The sequence below is a fragment of the Mastomys coucha genome, unplaced genomic scaffold (genome assembly GCF_008632895.1).
Source record: "Mastomys coucha isolate ucsf_1 unplaced genomic scaffold, UCSF_Mcou_1 pScaffold15, whole genome shotgun sequence".
NCBI classification, from domain to species: domain Eukaryota; kingdom Metazoa; phylum Chordata; class Mammalia; order Rodentia; family Muridae; genus Mastomys; species Mastomys coucha.
The window spans coordinates 113,309,328-113,326,594 of NW_022196897.1; the positions used below are offsets into that span (position 1 = coordinate 113,309,328).

General features: G+C 43.6%; 1 protein-coding gene and 1 long non-coding RNA gene across 9 annotated transcripts in view; both read right to left on the reverse strand.

Moving 5' to 3' along the window:
• Nphp1 (nephrocystin 1) overlaps positions 1–13,057 on the reverse strand; it is a 52,356-nt gene extending 39,299 nt beyond the window's left edge. For all 8 annotated transcript variants that reach the window (XM_031371841.1, XM_031371837.1, XM_031371840.1 and 5 more), the window contains exons 1-4: positions 12,926–13,057; positions 4,430–4,503; positions 3,924–3,984; positions 2,071–2,195 (exon numbers count right to left, since the gene is read on the reverse strand). In XM_031371841.1, coding sequence (XP_031227701.1) covers positions 2,071–2,195; positions 3,924–3,984; positions 4,430–4,503; positions 12,926–12,994 — 329 coding nt within the window. In that variant the 5' untranslated portion in view covers positions 12,995–13,057. The remainder of the gene's footprint in view (positions 1–2,070; positions 2,196–3,923; positions 3,985–4,429; positions 4,504–12,925) is intronic.
• A 2,915-nt stretch (positions 13,058–15,972) lies between these two features.
• Positions 15,973–16,755, reverse strand: LOC116092348. Its single transcript, XR_004119214.1, has 2 exons — positions 16,377–16,755; positions 15,973–16,080 (listed from the first exon to the last, which is right to left on the reverse strand). It is a non-coding gene; the product is annotated as an uncharacterized LOC116092348 (long non-coding RNA).
• Positions 16,756–17,267: the final 512 nt, after the last annotated feature.

A 17,267-nucleotide genomic window follows, 5' to 3' on the forward strand; every position in this document is an offset into this window, starting at 1 on the left:
GCTAGAAGGCTCATCTGATCACCTTTTACACTAGAACTCTATGAACCTTGTTATCTCTTTGCCTTTCTCCATATTTTCTTCCATGTTGAATTTTCTTTTCTTTTCTTTTTTTTGAAGATTTACTTATCTTTATAAGCACTGATGTTTTGACTACATGTATGTCTGCATGAGGGTATCATATCCTCTGGAACTGGAGTCATACACAGCTATGAGCTGCCATGTGGGTGCTGGGAATTGAACCTGGGTCCTCCGGGAAAGTAGCCAGTGCTCTTATCTACTGAGCATTCTCTAGTCCCTGAATTTTCTTTAATGTATCACTCAAATCATTTAGAAGTCCTTTCCAGCTAGCCCCTCTGCCTGGCTCGATCCTGTGCTGCCTTTATTAACAATACACTACCCACTTATATTGCTCATTTATCTCCCCTGAGTTTTGTTTTTGTTTTGGCATGTTTAGTAATTTTTTATTAGATACTGTGATGGGCATATTTAAATACAGATTACATTGTGTTCTTACAGTACTGACATGTTTAATGTTACACAGCAGTAGCCCAGGCTGGCCTGTAACTCCCTCTGTAGAACAGGTTGGGCCTTCAACTCAGAGGTTCACCTGCCCCTGCCTCTGGAGTGCTGTGCATCACCACTGCCTGGCTCTTGTTAAGTTTCTTTACTCTAGGTTATGATCTGTTAAGCCCTCAGCTTCCCTTTCTCTTCATTCCCCTCCTCTTCTTCCTCCTCTTCTTTTTTTCTTTTAGTCGAGGTTTCTCTATATAGCCCTGAATACTGGGCTGAGCTCCCTCTCCCTTCTAAGTGTTGGGATTAAAGGCATGCACCAGCTGGGCGGTGGTGGCGCACGCCTTTAATCCCAGCACTTGGGAGGCAGAGGCAGGTGGATTTCTGAGTTCGAGGCCAGCCTGGTCTACAAAGTGAGTTCCAGGACAGCCAGGGCTACTCAGAGAAACCCTGTCTCGAAAAAAAAAAAAAAAAAAAAGGCATGCACCACCAAACCCAGTGTTCTCAGCTTCTCATAAAGGCCTTCTGGTTGGTGTTCGGAATCATGCCCTAGGGAGCCCAAGTACACACCAGACTTCTGTACTTGTCTCTCCTCAACTTCTTTCACTCTACAGTGCCAGGGCTCAGTCCCAGTGGACTTAGCAACTCTAAAATATGATCTCTGGCACCTCAGCCCAGTAAGGCTGGTTCCTTGCTTAGAGTCCATTTCATCCCTAGGGAACAGGTGAAAGCCAGGGCTCACTTTGAATATCTCCAGTATATGAAGGATGTCAGTTCAGCTTTGTGCAATGTCTTCCAAGAGCTGCACCCCCCCCAGCCCCCATCCCTTGGATTTTACAGTTGTTTCTAATGCAGAAACACAACACTGGCTACTCTGTCATTCTTAATACTAAAAATCAGAAAAATCCCAGCATCTTTGCATGTGTATCCACCAGCATCCTACCTAGAGTTCAGAGTAAAAGACTGAAGACTGAGCTGGGCACGGCTACACACACCTGTAACTCCACCCCTGAGGCTGCTGAGGGAGGAGGACTACAAATCCAAGAGTAGCCTGAGCTACACAGCAAGACCCTGTCTAGACAAGTAGAACAACATTTGAAGAGTCTCAATAATTGATATTTCTCTCTCCACAAACTGGATTTATTCATAACTACAGGGGTTTTACTCTATAATTTGAAAAAATATTATTAATGTTCTTTCTAACAAAAACCAAAACAAAGAGCATGTTTCTGCTTTCACTATTTCCACATTTATGTTCTTTGAAAGAGGAAATGACATAAATGGACAGCCCAAATCACTTCCTTTGTGATTCGCTTCAAAGGCAGCTTGTGTATTTTCCAACTCTGGTTTATTAGTTTCTCAGATCTCTAGTCTATTGCCCCAGCTAGAGTACAGTGAGAGCAGAGACTCCCTGCCTCTTTACACCTCTTACAGGAGCTAACACATTCTGGGATCCACAAGTGGCTGTGAATTGCCTGCACTGCTCTTGACATTTTCAGTCACACTGCAGTATGTCTCTATTCAGGTGCTGCCACAGGCCTGTGGGGGAAGGGAGCTTACTTGAGAGTGTCTTTCTTGCTGATGCCCACAGCAAGCTCCTGCAGCTGGCAGGCTAGCTTCTCCAGGAGACTGTGCTCCTCCTCCTTCCTCTGCTCATAGTTCCCCACAGGTGCAGCTTCATCAGCCTATGGGAGAACAGGGACCCATTTCATTGGAAAATCGAACCCAGATTCTGTAAATGCATTTAATGTAAAAGAATAACATCAGGGCCAGAGAGGTGGCTCGGTGACTAAGAGTGCTTACTGCTCCAGTGGAAGACACGGGTTAGATTCTCAGCATGCACGAGATAGCCCACAGCTACCTATAACTCCAGTTCTAAGGAATCTAATGACTTCTTCTGGTCCCTGAGGACACTGCAGGCCTGAGGGGCACATATGGCCAGACAGGCACACATTCATATCCATAAAAATATATTTTAAAAAATAAAAGAAGCCAGGTGTTGTGGCATACACTTTTAATCCCAGCACTCAGGAGGCAGAGGCGGGCAGCTCACTGTGAGTTTGAGGGCACTCTGGTCTAAGGACAGCCAGAGCTACAGAGTGAGACCCTGTCTTAAACACACACACACACAAGCAAAATAAAATCAACCAATAAATAAATGAATAAATAAATAAGTAAATAACAAAACCTCAAATAAATGTTGTAAGGAAATATTAATCACCAATGTAAGAATACATTTACCTTGGAGAAGAAAGAGTTTATAGTTCATTGACTTGGAATTCAAAGCAGATAAAAAAATTTGGATTTCCTTGTTTCTTTATTATACATTACAGAACCTTTACAGTCAGTAGGTTTAGGTAGTAGAATATTAGATAAAAGATAAGGAAGGCTTGTTCCTAAATTCCAGCATTTACTGGTGAGACAAGATTCCATCCCCCTTTGAAAGCATCCTTTTGTTGTCCTTGGAAGAGGAACAATTATGTTTTTACTGCTCCTAAAGGGCCAGCCTGCCTCTGACACAGAAGAGCTCAGTGTCACTGGAGAGGTTCAGGCCATATACATGCTCAGGTAAGAATCAAGCATTCAGAACAGGTAGCCCCCACTGTAAATGCTCTGAGGGGCTTTAGCCTTGGCCACCATGGAGACCTGGCTTGTGTTTAAAAATCCCAGGAAGGACTGTCAAGAGCAAATTTCTATTCATCTTATTCTGCAGAGTCACTGATAGGAGAGTTACTGTGAGAGCAAGAACCTCTTAATCAGGTCCTCTCTCCCCACACATTTTAAATCTAAATCTAAACTGTAACACACAACTAATCTAATGCAAAAGAAAGGGAAAAAACAAAGAACAAATTGTTCCCAGGTTTGCTGAACTGGTGTTGCTGGGTAAAGCAAAAGAGTCCTAGTATCTGAAATCCCGGCTGCTCTGCTTTCAAGTAAAGCTCCACAATAAAGCTGTGGGGCAATGGTGGTGGCTGACTCTGGTTGTCCACTTGACACACCTGGCCGAGGAACTCTCCACTAAAGAACTGCCTCCATCAGATTGGCCTGTTGGCAGGCCTGTGGGACATTTTCTTGACTATTACACCAGAGGCCCAGCCCTAGAAGGAAGGCAGCAGTGAGCCTGAGAGCTGCAACCCTCGTGGTGGTCTCTGCTTCAGTTTTTGTCTCTAGGCTCCTGCCCTGAGCCCCTGCCCCCACTTCCCTCATTCACACATTACAGATAGATGACTTTCCCCCTTGAAGTTCCTTTAGGTCATGGCCTTTATCACAGCAACAGAAACAAATTAAAACAGCAATGCAGAGCTGGCTGTAGCTAGACATCATCCCTGATGCAAGTCCAGACCTCAACAGCTGAGACTCATGCCCACTTAAAGTATTTGTGAAAAGGAGGTTTGGTGATTTGTCATACTTACTTTGTTTAATTTTTGAAGAGCATTTTTATTTTCATCTACTGCCTGTTTTAACTGGATACATCTAAATTTTAAAAAGATAAAGTCTAGGTCAGTTCTCTATTGTTAGAACTAGGCAATACTTTTTATTAAATCATCCACAATTTTTTTGAGCAGGAGGCTAACATGTGAGAACAGCTGAAGAAGTGACTATCTTGAGCAGCTTAGCACAGAGAAGAACAAACTGTGAGCAGGCTCCCTGCTTCCCCCCAGGACTCTGCTCTTGCTCTCCTTCTGATCTCGGACTGGGTAGACAAAGTGTTTTTAAATACATTATGGAAACATTTACTCACTGTTCCTTCCACATTATTCTCCATTATTATTTCATTTTGGGGGAAAGGGAAAGAGTAAGAGAGAGATCTGGGTGGGGGGAGGGTGAAGAGGGAGAGGGGAGGGAGAGGGAGGGAGAGGCTCACTGTTAAACATTTAAATGGCACCCACTGAGCAGGCAGGCAGGCAGCACACTTTACCTTTGGTAAATATCTCTCCGTTTACTTGGTTCCAGAGCACCTGTTAGTTGGCTTTCAGTAACCAAACTATCAACCTACAACAGATGGAGACAGTTTAAAACATTGTGTAAATTGCCGTGTTGCCTTGAGAAACAAAACTTTACTAATTTTCCCACAATATATAATGAACAATTTTAAACATGGGCATACAATAAAGTGGAATTTTATAGCAAATACCACTACCTGGATCCTACCATTAACATCTTATGCCAGGCGGTGGTGGCACACGCCTTTAATCCCAGCACTTGGGAGGCAGAGGCAGGTGGATTTCTGAGTTCCAAGGCCAGCCTGGTCTACAGAGTGAGTTCCAGGACAGCCAGGGCTATACAGAGAAACCCTGTCTTGAAAAACCAGAAACCAAAAACAAAACAAAACAAACAAACAAACAAAAAACAAAACAAAAAAAACCCCACATCTTATAATGCCTATTTGATTTGTCTATCCAGGTTTTTTTTTTCCATGAAAATTATCAATACACTTTCCTCAAATCATACAGCATTAGCCTCAGGAGCTAGAGTTCTCCGTTAAGGTCACAGGTGCAGCGGCACAACCCTGAGGCGCAACTTGGCTGTACCTTAACAGACAGATACTCTTCAGAACTCCAAACCTCATCAAGATGCAGGAAATTGCCCCCAAAAGTGACTTTACTCCCTTCCTAAGAAACCTTCACTCCATTTCTCTTGAGATAAAACCAGCTCATTTTCTCCACCACAAGTGAATTTTTCCCACTATGGGAGCTGAAGAGAGCTGGCTAGCACAAACTCTGTGTAAGCCCTCCTGTGCCCCGTGTGCTTTTGAGGGATTTCATACTGTGTGGCTTGGTTTATTCTTCACTACAGGTGTGCCAGGACTTTCCCTTGACTAGTGTTTCGCCTGCACTCTCCCTACTTCTGTTAAGCTCCCACAGAGAGACACTCTGGTTTTTCTATAGAGTGTAGGGGAGGGGAGAGGTCAAATGGATCAGCTTCCTCTTCACTCATGCAGTTCCGTGCCCACCAAAATGCTATTAAAATTCACCCCCAGGACAGAGGCAGCCATCAAAGGCCCAAATGAAAGGCGATTCCTTGGCCCACAGGTATGGGAACTAGCAAAACTAGCTAATATTATTACCATGTCCTTTCCAGATATGGTATTAAAGGGCTCCTCACCCCTCATCAAGGATACTTTCTTTACAATGGACAGGGACTAAGAGAGTGGAGTTGACAGGAGCGAGCAAAGGTCCTAAATTCAATTCCCAAAAACCATGTGAAGGTTCACAACCATCTGTACAGCTACAGTGTACTCATATACATAAAATGAATAAATCTTTAAAAAAAAAAAAAAGAATAAAAAAAGAGAGCTCCTGAGCCAATTTGTCTCCAGATCAAATAATCCTGAAAATAATAACTGGTAAGTTTCTCTGCTGAAAGGCTACACTCCCCAGCTCCCCCTATGGCCTACAGAAGTCATTTCCACCTCTGTAAGGGGCTTCAGCTATCATCTTCTGGAGACATATTGGTTATCTGCACATATGGGTGACAAAGATGGCCCTTAGCTGTGACTAACCAAAGTCCTGCTTAAGATCAGACCAAGCCTCTTTCCACCTCCCATTCTCCACAGCTGCTTTATATAAATCAATACAATGCTGCAGGAATCCAGGATGGGAAGTCTGAGCCTTGCAGCTCAGGCCCAAAACTCCCTGGCTCTCACATGCTCCCCGGGCCCCAGGCTGAGAAGGTGAAAGCAGGAACACCCGTCTCTCTCAGGCAGCCTTTGCTTGTCACCCTCTCTCTTTCTGTTCCCTTTCTCTCACTGTTCTGTCTTGCTCTGACATAGTCTGACCTAGGTAGGAGGCCATGTTGCATTAGACCAGAACATGCATGCAACATAGCAAAATCTCGGGCCAAGTAATCCCCTGGACCTAATTCGGAGGCACCTAGTTAGGTCTGGGAGTTCACTGGAGCTTTCTTCTGTCTGTCTTGAGACCTGCTTGGTCAACTTTCTAGGCTTGCGAGACTTTCTATGGCTGAGAGAACTACGAGATCAGCCAAAAACTCTGAGAACCTCTCTCTCAACCCTGGATTCTCAACCCTGGCATGGTAACAGCTGGGGACACTCTTGCTTTGCAGGTGTGTTTGGTCATTTTGAGGATGCTCTAAGTGACTGGATATTGACCTATTTCTGCTTTTGTCCCTCATCCACTCCAAATTTTCTGTAGCACTGAAACTGGTGACAGTGACTCTCCTTTGCTTTTCAGTGCAAATCTGTCCTCAAAATACACGGGACAAATGACCACTGCAGGCTCAAATTCAGAACTTTCAATTTTTAATATCTCAACTGATTTAAACAATTCTGTTTTATGGACTGGCACTGTGGTCCAAGACACACACACACACACACACACACACACACACACACACACACACACACATACACACCGCCCCCTTAAAACTTACAGCTCACTTAAATAGTTTTCAAGGCTCTGGCTTAAAACCATGTCCAGGGCCAAAATGCTCAATGTTTCTGATAAGCCTTCGACTTCACATCCTCATGGATTATTCCTTAGGTAACAAAGAATCCTTTTGCCTTATGCTCCCCTCCTCCTGTGTGTCTGCCTGTCTAAGCCTGGAAATCCTATTTGTATCTTTAACAGCTACAAGGTTGTCTCAGTCAGGGTTTCTATTCCTGCACAAAAAGTCATAACCAAGAAGCAAGCAGGGGAGGAGAGAGTTTGTTTATTCAGCTTACACTTCCACTTTGCTGTTCATCACCAAGGGAAGTCAGGACTGGAACTCACACATGGTAGAAACCTGGATGCAGAAGCTGATGCAGAGGCCATAGAGGGATGCTGCTTACTGGCTTGCTTCCCCTGGCTTGCTCAGCTTGCTTTGCTGTGGAATCCAAGACTACCAGCCCAGGGATGGCACCACCGACAATGCCTCCCCGCCTCCCCGCCCCCCACAGACTTTTGATCACTAATTGAGAAAATGCCTTACAGGTGGATCTCATGGAGGCATTTTCTCAAGGGAGGCTCCTTTCTCTGTGATAACTCCGGCTTGTGTCAAGTTGACACACAAAACCAGCTAGTACAGAGGTAAAAGGACCCCAGTTGTCTGTGCTATCTGCAGACACACACAAACTGCTTATGGATATGTACATCACTAGGTCAGTCTTACAGAGACTCAAATGTGGATAGTACTAACTGAAATTTGTTTCATGCTGTTCTACTCTACTAAAAAGAATGGCTCTGGAGGTGGAACTTGGCCTATCTACCCCAGGCCCAAGGGTTTTCTTTTCTTTTCTTTTTTCTTTTTAATTTCCTCCAAAGTCTCTGTTCTGGTCAAGGTGGCCACCTGAGGAAAACAGCAATTACTCTGCCTTAATGTCTGCTGGTGTTCAGTTCTTCCTCTTTGGGAAAGCTAATTCCAGGGTCCACATCTAACAACCCATGTTCCGCAGTCATTAAAGGAGGCTACCAGAGTCTCTGTCATCAAACTCATGCTTTGGAAAGTTGGGACTATGCCAGCGTGGGGTTGACGGTTTTGTATCTGTAGAGTCAGAAAATGATCTTATTAAATGAATAATAAGGTTTTATTCTAGGTGATAGATGCCCAAGGCTTTAGATTCTTTAGGAGATGACTTAGATAAGACGTCTCTATCTGTCCTGGGCTCATCTGTGCACTTTGAGACTATAGTCTCTACCCAGATGGAGAACTCCAGGGCCAGCACCTGCACTCTTACCTTGAAGCCTACAAGATAATACAGGGTTTAACACTGACGCTTGCAAATGTTTTCTTAAATTCAAAAAGCTAGTATCTGTTAAAACGCATTTAATTTGGCTATCTTGGCTTACAAATGTAATTTAATTTAAATAGAATGAAGTTAAGAAATGTACTTACTGTTGTTAGTATGTGGTGACCTAGAGATCTGCCTCATGACAACAGGTACAGAGCTGGCCTTTGTTAATTCAGTCCCTGTTATATATAAATTATCTATTACAGATCTGACATGACTGACTGATTTCATCCGTTGACTGAGTGTATGGAATGAGAGTGTAGATGTTTTTAAAATGTTCTGTTAATAAGGTTACCTCTAGGAAATGTTATATAAAATGAGCCATGTACTCTTGACATGGTGGCACTGACCTGGGTAGCAACTTAGCCCTTTCTACTCCTGAGGAAAAGCAAGGTGTCGTGGTCTCTCAGAGTATTTTTCAATTAGACACTGAAAATCATTTTTTTGGGGGGGAATATGCTTTAAATTGTCTCTTCTGCAGCCTGATAGGTTTTTTCTTTTTAAGATTTATTTCCTCTTACCCTCTTACTTCTGCTTCTCTCTTGCACCTTGCACCCCCTTTGCTCCCCATTTCCTTCCCCCCTCCTTCCACGTGGTGTTGGCCGGCCTCTACTTCTCTACACTCTCCCTCTCTCTGCCTTTCTCTGCCTCTGCTACTCTCTTAACTCCCCTCCCCATGCCCTAAATAAACTCTATTCTATACTATTAAAAAATATTTATTTATTTTATGTATATGAGTACACTGTAGCTGTCTTCAGACACACCAGAAGAGGGCATCAGGTCCCATTACAGATGGTTGTGAGCCACCATGTGGTTGCTGGGATTTGAACTCAGGACCTTTGGAAGAGCAGTCAATTCTCTTAACCATTGAGCCATCTCTCCAGCCCAGCCTGATAGTTATTATATAATCTTGGAATACAGCTATAACAATTTTGTGTTAACAAAAATATATATTGTCATATTTTAATACTAAATATGGGCATTTGAGGTAATAGTCTCAATTTTTAAAATTTCAGTTTAGCAAATTGTTTTTAAGCAAAAATTGTGTTTTACTTGAGATTTTTGTTCATTAAATAATAATGGACATTGTTAATATTTGAAGCAATATTGTATGTGGGAGTAAGGAGTATCACTTAGACACTTTCTGTTCAGACCCAGTCCTTGAATGCTGACTTCAGCTGACATCCTATACAAAGCCCCCGGGTGCCTGTTCCTTACACAGGAGTTTGATGGAACAGACAGCTGGTTAAGGTCACCTCACCTTCTACACTGGCATGTGCTCTGGGCAGTCTCGCAGAACCGCGTGTTGTATCGACCATGGCAATCTTGGTGTGAGAGTTTTACCTGTGAAACTTTGACTTTTAATGCTCCTTGCAAAGTTCTCCAGTTACTATCTCTTAACCATCCCTCTTCTTCTGACTATGGACATTGGTTTTGAGCCTCAGAACTAAGAGACCCGGACTGAAGCCTTTGCATCAATAAACCTCTGTCTCACTGACTCAGATCTGGTTAACCTCTTCAGGTCCGGCTGGTCTCCTTGGCTGCTGCAGAGTTCCACAAGTAAAAAGGACTAGTTTTGACTGCTGCTAAGGATGGGCCCTGTGCCCTCCTCAAACTGTGCCACTTCCACACCAATAAATCCTAACTGGTTTGAGATGATCCTAGAGACAGGGGCCAGGCAAAAATTCAACCACAAGCCTTCTCCTATATGGGCCTCTGGTTCTCCACCATTCTGGTTCCTCCCACCCCCTTGATCTCTTTCCTCCGTATTATCCTCATAGTTGTGTTTTAAGCCTGTCTTTTACATGTTTTACCTATGGACTTCACCCTTTACCCAGATAAAGGTCCCGCAAGTTCTCCCAGTACTTCTAAGCCCACAGCAGCTCCATTTTCAAAAAGATGTTTCGATGCTGTAGAGACTCTGGCTACCTTCATCCCTTCCATCCCATCCCAGATACAGTTTTTCCCTTTATCCTCTATTTTCTCCTGTTCCCTTCTTTTGGTAGCTCATTTTGGAGCAACAGTTCTGAAAATGGGATCAATCACCATCATCCTGAATTAACTCTACGCCCATTTTCTCTCACTGATCCACTCTGTCTCTCCCACCTCTGCTTCTCCCCCTCCCCAGCCTTCCCAGGAAAGCTCTCAGTTCTACTCTATAACCAAACATCTGCTTACAGCCCTTTAACAATTCTTTTCTAAATCTCTTTAGGAATAAAGGATGGCAAGCCCCTGGTCCAGCACAGCTGCTCAAGTTAACTCTCCTCTGCTATATGACCAGAGGACCCCTCTTCAATGGACCCATAATTATCTCCTCTGACAAAGACCCTGCTCTGCAAAAACAGCCGCAACACTCCTGCCCTGCATTTTTTATATTCTTTCAGATTAGGTATAATCTAACTATATATATATATATATATATATATATATATATATATATATATATTCCAAAATCCAGTAACTTATTTTGTGTGTGTGTGAGAGAGAGGCAGAGAGAGAGAGAGAGAGAGAGAGAGCGCAAGAGAGCCTTGCTATGTAGCCTAGGCTGGCCTTGAACTGCCTAGATGCCCAAATGCTGGGATTACAGGCATGTGCCATCATGCCGAACTAAATTATTTTTATAATGTACTTCTGAAGCTTCCCCTGGCTTTCTCATTGTCTCTGTACATTTAAAATTAGACCCAGAACTCCAAGTTAAGAGTCCACTAAGCTCTGTGAAGTCAGGATCCCACCTCTGCATCTGTATTCTTCCAGATGTTAGTTTGCTTTCTTTATCACTGTGATTCAAATATAAAGTTGTCTAGATATTTATTTGCCAAATCTTTTGTACTTTAAATTTTTTAACAAGACACTCTAACAGTTTCTTCAAAATATGGAATTGTTCTTGGAATGGGTTTTTATGCTCTTCCCAGGTGTAGCTGATAGAAGTGAGTTTATTTCAGCTGTGTTATTCATATGCCTCTATGGAAACAAGTCTTTGCCATAGGAGGCCTGCCCTTTTGATTATATTCAGCTTGAACTCATGAGACCTTCACTCATGTGACCTTCTTAACCCTGTGCTCTGAATAAAGCTGGCCAGTGCATCAGACTGTTGTCTGCCTCATATATTGGCTCCTTTCCTCTAGATTCCACCACCTCAACCGTGGAAACAGTATGTATCTAAGGATGATGCTTGACTACAAGTGAGCATGTTTAATGATTTAAATCCAGGTTAATCATATCTATCTTCTCAAAAGTATCACTTCTTTGTGGTGAAAACACTCAAAATTTTGTATTCTTAAAACCAAAATCCGAAACTGGATAACATATGAACACCAGGAAATCTCTTAATCTGTTAAAGATTATTAAATAAGTTATTTAATGAAAAAATATGCAGTGCTAGATTACATACTTAAGAAGTAAACTAGCTGGGCATGGTGGTGTATGCCTTTAATGCCAGCACTTAGGAGGATCTCTGTGAGTTCAAGGACAAACTGGTCCACTTATTAAGTGCAAGACTAGTCAGAGCTACATAGTTGGATCCTGTCTAAAATAACTTAAGAATTTCAGAAAACAAATGAACAATCCAGTAATGGCTATTTGTTACTTATTTTACTTTTTGATATTATAATTACATCATTTTCCCCTTGGCTATGTTTAAGAGTAATAGGAATTCAGTGTCTTGAGAAAAAAAATACATAAAGGCAGACAAGAACCATTAGCAGTTTGCCCTACACCCTAGCCCACCCTGACTTCCCTCTACATCTTTTTTATACACCATGTAAAACAAATTATTATTGAAATAGTGTGTAGTCCACTTTCCATTCTTTTATCTTTTGTATTTATTTATTTTATATGTGTATAAATATTTTGCCTGCATGCATGTCTGTACATCACGTGCTGGCCTAGTGCCCGGAGGCCAGAATCAGGTGTCAGATCCTCAGGAGTTAGACAGCTCCTGCAGCCCATGCCAGTCTCTCTGGAGCACATGCTTTGTTTTGCTAGATAAACTTGTTTTAAGTTTTGTATCCTGCCACTAAGTCTTTTTCCTCAAGACAAGAACTGAGGAGCCCTATGTAGCAATGATACATTTATGGATTAGCTTATCCACCCCCCATACTAATCATTTATTCATGTCCAGTTTCTTTTATTATAAGCATCTCTGCCCAAATTTAAAATTATTACAAGTGGTAGATTCCTAGAAATGTAATCAACCAGCCTAGGAGGATCAATGTTTGCTATCATCTTGTCAAACTGCTGCCCAGAAATGCTGGAGCACATACACTACAACTTCCACATCGCTTGTTTCATCATGTCTTCCATGCACTGAGTGTTGTGACTTAAAATCTTTGTGATCTTACCTCTTTTGTGTCACCTTTGAAATTAACTTTTCTGAAATTATTAATCTTTTGTCCGTGCTAGTTTATCAAGGCTATATACGCTGACACCTGTTACCCTTTGAGAAAGTGATGAATTTCAAAGGAGAGGGGCGCAGGGCTGGGGTGGATCTGGCTAGTTTAGACAAGGGCCGGAAGGATGCATCAGGAGTGTTGAGGACTGGTGAGTCGTTAGACCGAATTCTTAGTTGACCCGCAAGGCTATCTGGAGGTTTTATCTATGGCTAGGGCCCAGGTTAGAACCCGCCGTCGGGCGCTTGGCTCCTGGTGAGGGGCTGGGATATGGAGCCCTCTCCCCCGGACGTACCTGCAGCTTCAGCTCCTGCCCGCGGCGCCTGAGCGCCTGCAGCGGGTCCCGCGGCCGCCGGGCGAGCATCGGCCTAGCCGCCGCCGGCGGGACCGCGCCGGTTGCCAGGGAAACCAAAGCGAGGGCTCAGAGAGATGACGCGATCAGCGGGCGCCACCACCCCGTGCCACGGATTGTATTAAACGGTCGCTTTAGGCTTTACAAAAAAAAAAAAAAAAAAAAAAAAAAAAAAGTCCTTTCCTCTGGATTCCTGGGGACAGTAGAGGTCTCCGGGAGTCTCTGACTGCATGCTACATGTCTCATAACTATCATGGCCTCACAGCGTGCGGTACTCTGTTCTACACAGCCTTCCGAAGCCGGGTCTGCAAAACTAATCTTCAAAATAGTTCTAGCGCCGGGCAGTGGTGGCACATGCCTTGAATCCCAGCACTTGGGAGACAGAGGGAGGCGGATTCCTGAGTTCGAGGTCAGCCTGGTCTACAGAGTGAGTTCCAGGACAGCCAGGGCTACACAGAGAAACCCTGTCTCGAACACCCCCCCCCCCAAAACAAAACAAAACAAAACAAAAAAACAACCAAAATAGTTCTAGCATGGACAGACAACCTTAGCTATGAGAGCTTCCCAAGCTGGCATTTGTGGGACTCGGTTTCGCTGCACTTTCACTCTGAAGGTGGTTTTATTGTTTGCCTCATTGTGTAGCCCTGAATTCACAGATATCTGCGGGCCTCTCTGCCTCCCTAGTACTGGGATTAAACGTATGTGCTGTCACTCTTGGCCCAGAGATGGTTTTAAAATCTTACCATTTGGGGTATTGTTGAAGTGTCTCTCGAAAATTTTCATGTGGTCCACCCTCAAGTCTATGGGGGGGGGGTGGGGGTGGTTCTGCCACGTGGGGCAAGCCTGTGGGCAAATAGATTTCTCAAGAGACCCAGTTTTTGTTCACTCTCAGGAAAGTGGTAGCATTTCTCTTGAGACTCAACCCTCTAAATCCAATCCCCAAACTCGACAGCAACCTTGGATTTAAGAATGGTGGTGGTCCAAGCTCATCACTGGATAGAGCCCTTATGTTATTGCCTAGGTTATCTATCTATTATAGTGACTCCTGAGTCCCAATTTATGGGCAAAGTACTATGTCCCTGGAAGACTTTTCTTGTGTGAGGAGGAGGGTGTTTGGCTTCCAACCCCGGGATAAGGGACTGAGGTGTGTATTTTACATATCAAAGCAGACCCGGTCTCTAGATTCTCCCAGCATCCCTCAGCCCTTATATGACATACCCTGACTCGCACTTTAAACTTTGCAGCCCAGTTGCTGGGCTACCCTTTCCTGAGGCTCTTCCCTATTGTACTTCAGATGTTTTGGTTTCTCTCTCCCCCTACCCTGCTCCTTCTCGAAACCTTTCTTTCCCTTCCCCTTCCCCCACCTCTCTCTCTCCATGGTGATTTCCCTGGCCTTGGTCCTTAGGGTCATTGAACTGGCTAATCTGGCTTGAATTGGCTCATTTCACCAGTGGAGAAATAACTTATCAGAGGGAACTTCATATATTTAAGTAGGAGGGTAGAAGGAAAAGAAATGTCCAGGGGAATGGTCCACTTCAAAGCTAGAGACACACAGGACATACAAACAGGCAGTAGTAGTAGAGAGCAAGATTAGCATGGCATAGGGCACCAACATGTTTAGAGTAGGATGCCCAGAAGTGACTTAGAAAGGGATGAACATATCCGGATGCTGTAACTGAGCAATGAGAAGGCTGCTGACAAGGCTCTGAGGTTAAGATTATTGACTGCTCTTGCTCAGGACCCAGGTCCAGTTCCTAGCACCCAGCTAGTAACTGCCTTATAACTCCAGTTCCAGGGATCTAATACCTTTCTCTGGCTTCTGCAGGTACCAGGCAGGCATCCATGTACACAGACAATGCATTGCAGGCAAAACACTCATAAAATAAAAAAAAAAAAAACAAATCCTAAAACAAATGAAAAACCCAAACAGCACAATACTAGATCTCCCAGGAACAGCCCAGAGGCAGAGTTAGTCCAATCACAAGTCAATTTAACCCCAAATTTTCAGTTTAGGATACGACAAAATGTACTTCAAGAAACCCATCCTAACTAACCCTCAGTAAGTGATGTTGACTACAGAGCTTACCCTACTCTGGGGCTGGAGATGGATCACCTAGGAAAATACCTATTGCACATGTGTGAAGGTCTGGCTTCAAACACCCAGCATCCATGTGAAAACCTGGGGTGGGACTGGGCAATCTGTAACACTAGTGGACCAAGAGTTTGGATTCCCAGAACCCACAGTGGAAGTAGCAGTTCCTAGGACAAACTTCGGTCTACACCTATACAGTCACATAAGCACTCACACACAGGTGGACAACAGTCTAGGAAGGCACCTGATATGACCTCTGGTTCCCACACAACTGCCCACCCCCACCCCCACAGGCAGATAAGAACCCTATTCTACCTCAAAGATCTTGAGTTAGCTCTCAGTGAGATGCTGACTAGAAAGCTTCAGCCAACTGAAGCCTAGACAGGATGGCGCTCTAAAACCCTGCATTTCAGCCCTGGCTGGATTCATAGAATGAGATCAAAGTCACAAACAAGGCTCAATCATTCTAGGAAAATGGGCCATGGTGTTTCCCTGGAGAACAAATTGATTTTCTTAAAAATGTGGACAATGTGTCAGAAATGCATCTTATAAACCACCAAGGCCTTGGTCACTTGATAGGACTGGCATTTATCTTTAAGATTACTCAACGGTTTCTCTTTCACATGTATATCCCATTATATCACATGTATTGTTTTTAGCTTTTTACTCTCTACACTCTTCAAAGTGCAAATATCTTGCATTTGTAATGCTTAATTCAAGCATTTGACACAGCTCCTAGCATTTCTGAATATGTCTAGAAAAATGCCTCCTAATGGTCCCTTGATCAGATCTGCCTCCAGGCTGTACCAAGGATGTGAGATCCCATCAGAAAGTCTCTGCTTTCAGGCTCCAATCTCTTACTGCAGCAAACTGAACAGTAGACAAAATACTGCTTTTCTTTGTGAGGAGGAAAAAGATTCAAAGATGTTTATTTTTATTTTAAAAATAGATTCATAAAGTGCAAGAAATGATTTATTTCCAGTGATTTATATCCATCTTCGACAAGCTGTTGAAAAACAGAAAAAAAAAAAAATCAGCAACACACTATCTTTAACTTCAAATTTCTGTACTGTGATGGCAAACCATGAACTAAGTAAGAGAAGAAAACTATATATAGCACTGAAGAATAATTATGATGAAATGCAAGGCTCCTGACATCCACCCTAAAAAGCCACTGTGGACCTATGAATGTGGGGGCTAGGCATGAAATACCCCTCCTCGAAGTTAAAATGTTAAGGTGCAACTGCGTCGCACGTGGTAAAACTCCCATAAAATACCCTCAGCAAACTGAGCTGTTAATACCTGAGAGTAAGTTGTTAGAGCAGACAAATCTATTTTCTTTCTGAGGTCTGGAAGCAAGCCACATTCCTGCAAGTCGAACAAGGACAACCCGGGACTCATGGGCGTGTGGCCGCGCGGCTCCCACAATCCGGGCCGCAATGGGCTTAGGGAGTGAGAACCTCGCGGACTCGGGCCGCAGCGCGTGCTCAGGCTAGGTCCAGCTTTTTCTGAGTCGTCGCCAGCTTGTCCTGCAGCCTCCGCTTCCTCCAGTCTAGGTAACGCCTCCGCAGCCGATTCGCTTGCCAGCCCAGGACTACTCCTGAGGCGAAAGCCACTAGCACGGACACCTGCAGGGTCCTCTCAGACACGTCCGCCATTGTAACCACTCAGCACGTAGTAGAGTGAGCTACGGAATGGCGCGAGGATCAAATACAACAGTGCTCGCTTGAGGCTCGCTCTGAGTCTGCGCGAGGAAAGGACTGAAAAGGACACTGTGTTCCCTAGCTCTTAGGTCACAAGTCTTAAATGTGATGCGAGATGGTCTTGGTTTCTGAATAGGCTCCGCATTTCTACATTTCTTGTTTGACATTAGTCAGATATTCACTTGCATCGTACCTGAAGCGTCATCTACTATTGTTCGTTTTTCTTATCTAAGTTTTCTGGTAACTCGATTTTAAAATAAGCAAATAGAAAAAAGTTAATTACACTTAAAACGAGCAAATTTAGATGAAATTGCGTTTAATAATACATTTTCTTTTATCCCAATATACAGGGCGCTTTATTTCAATATATAATCTTCCAAGTTACTAGTGTCAATGCGATAATCACAGCTCTCATCTGCCAGCCAATAAATGGAATAAAGTGAACGCTGTCAGAAGAATGACCTTTAAGTACTTAAAAGAGAGCACTGGA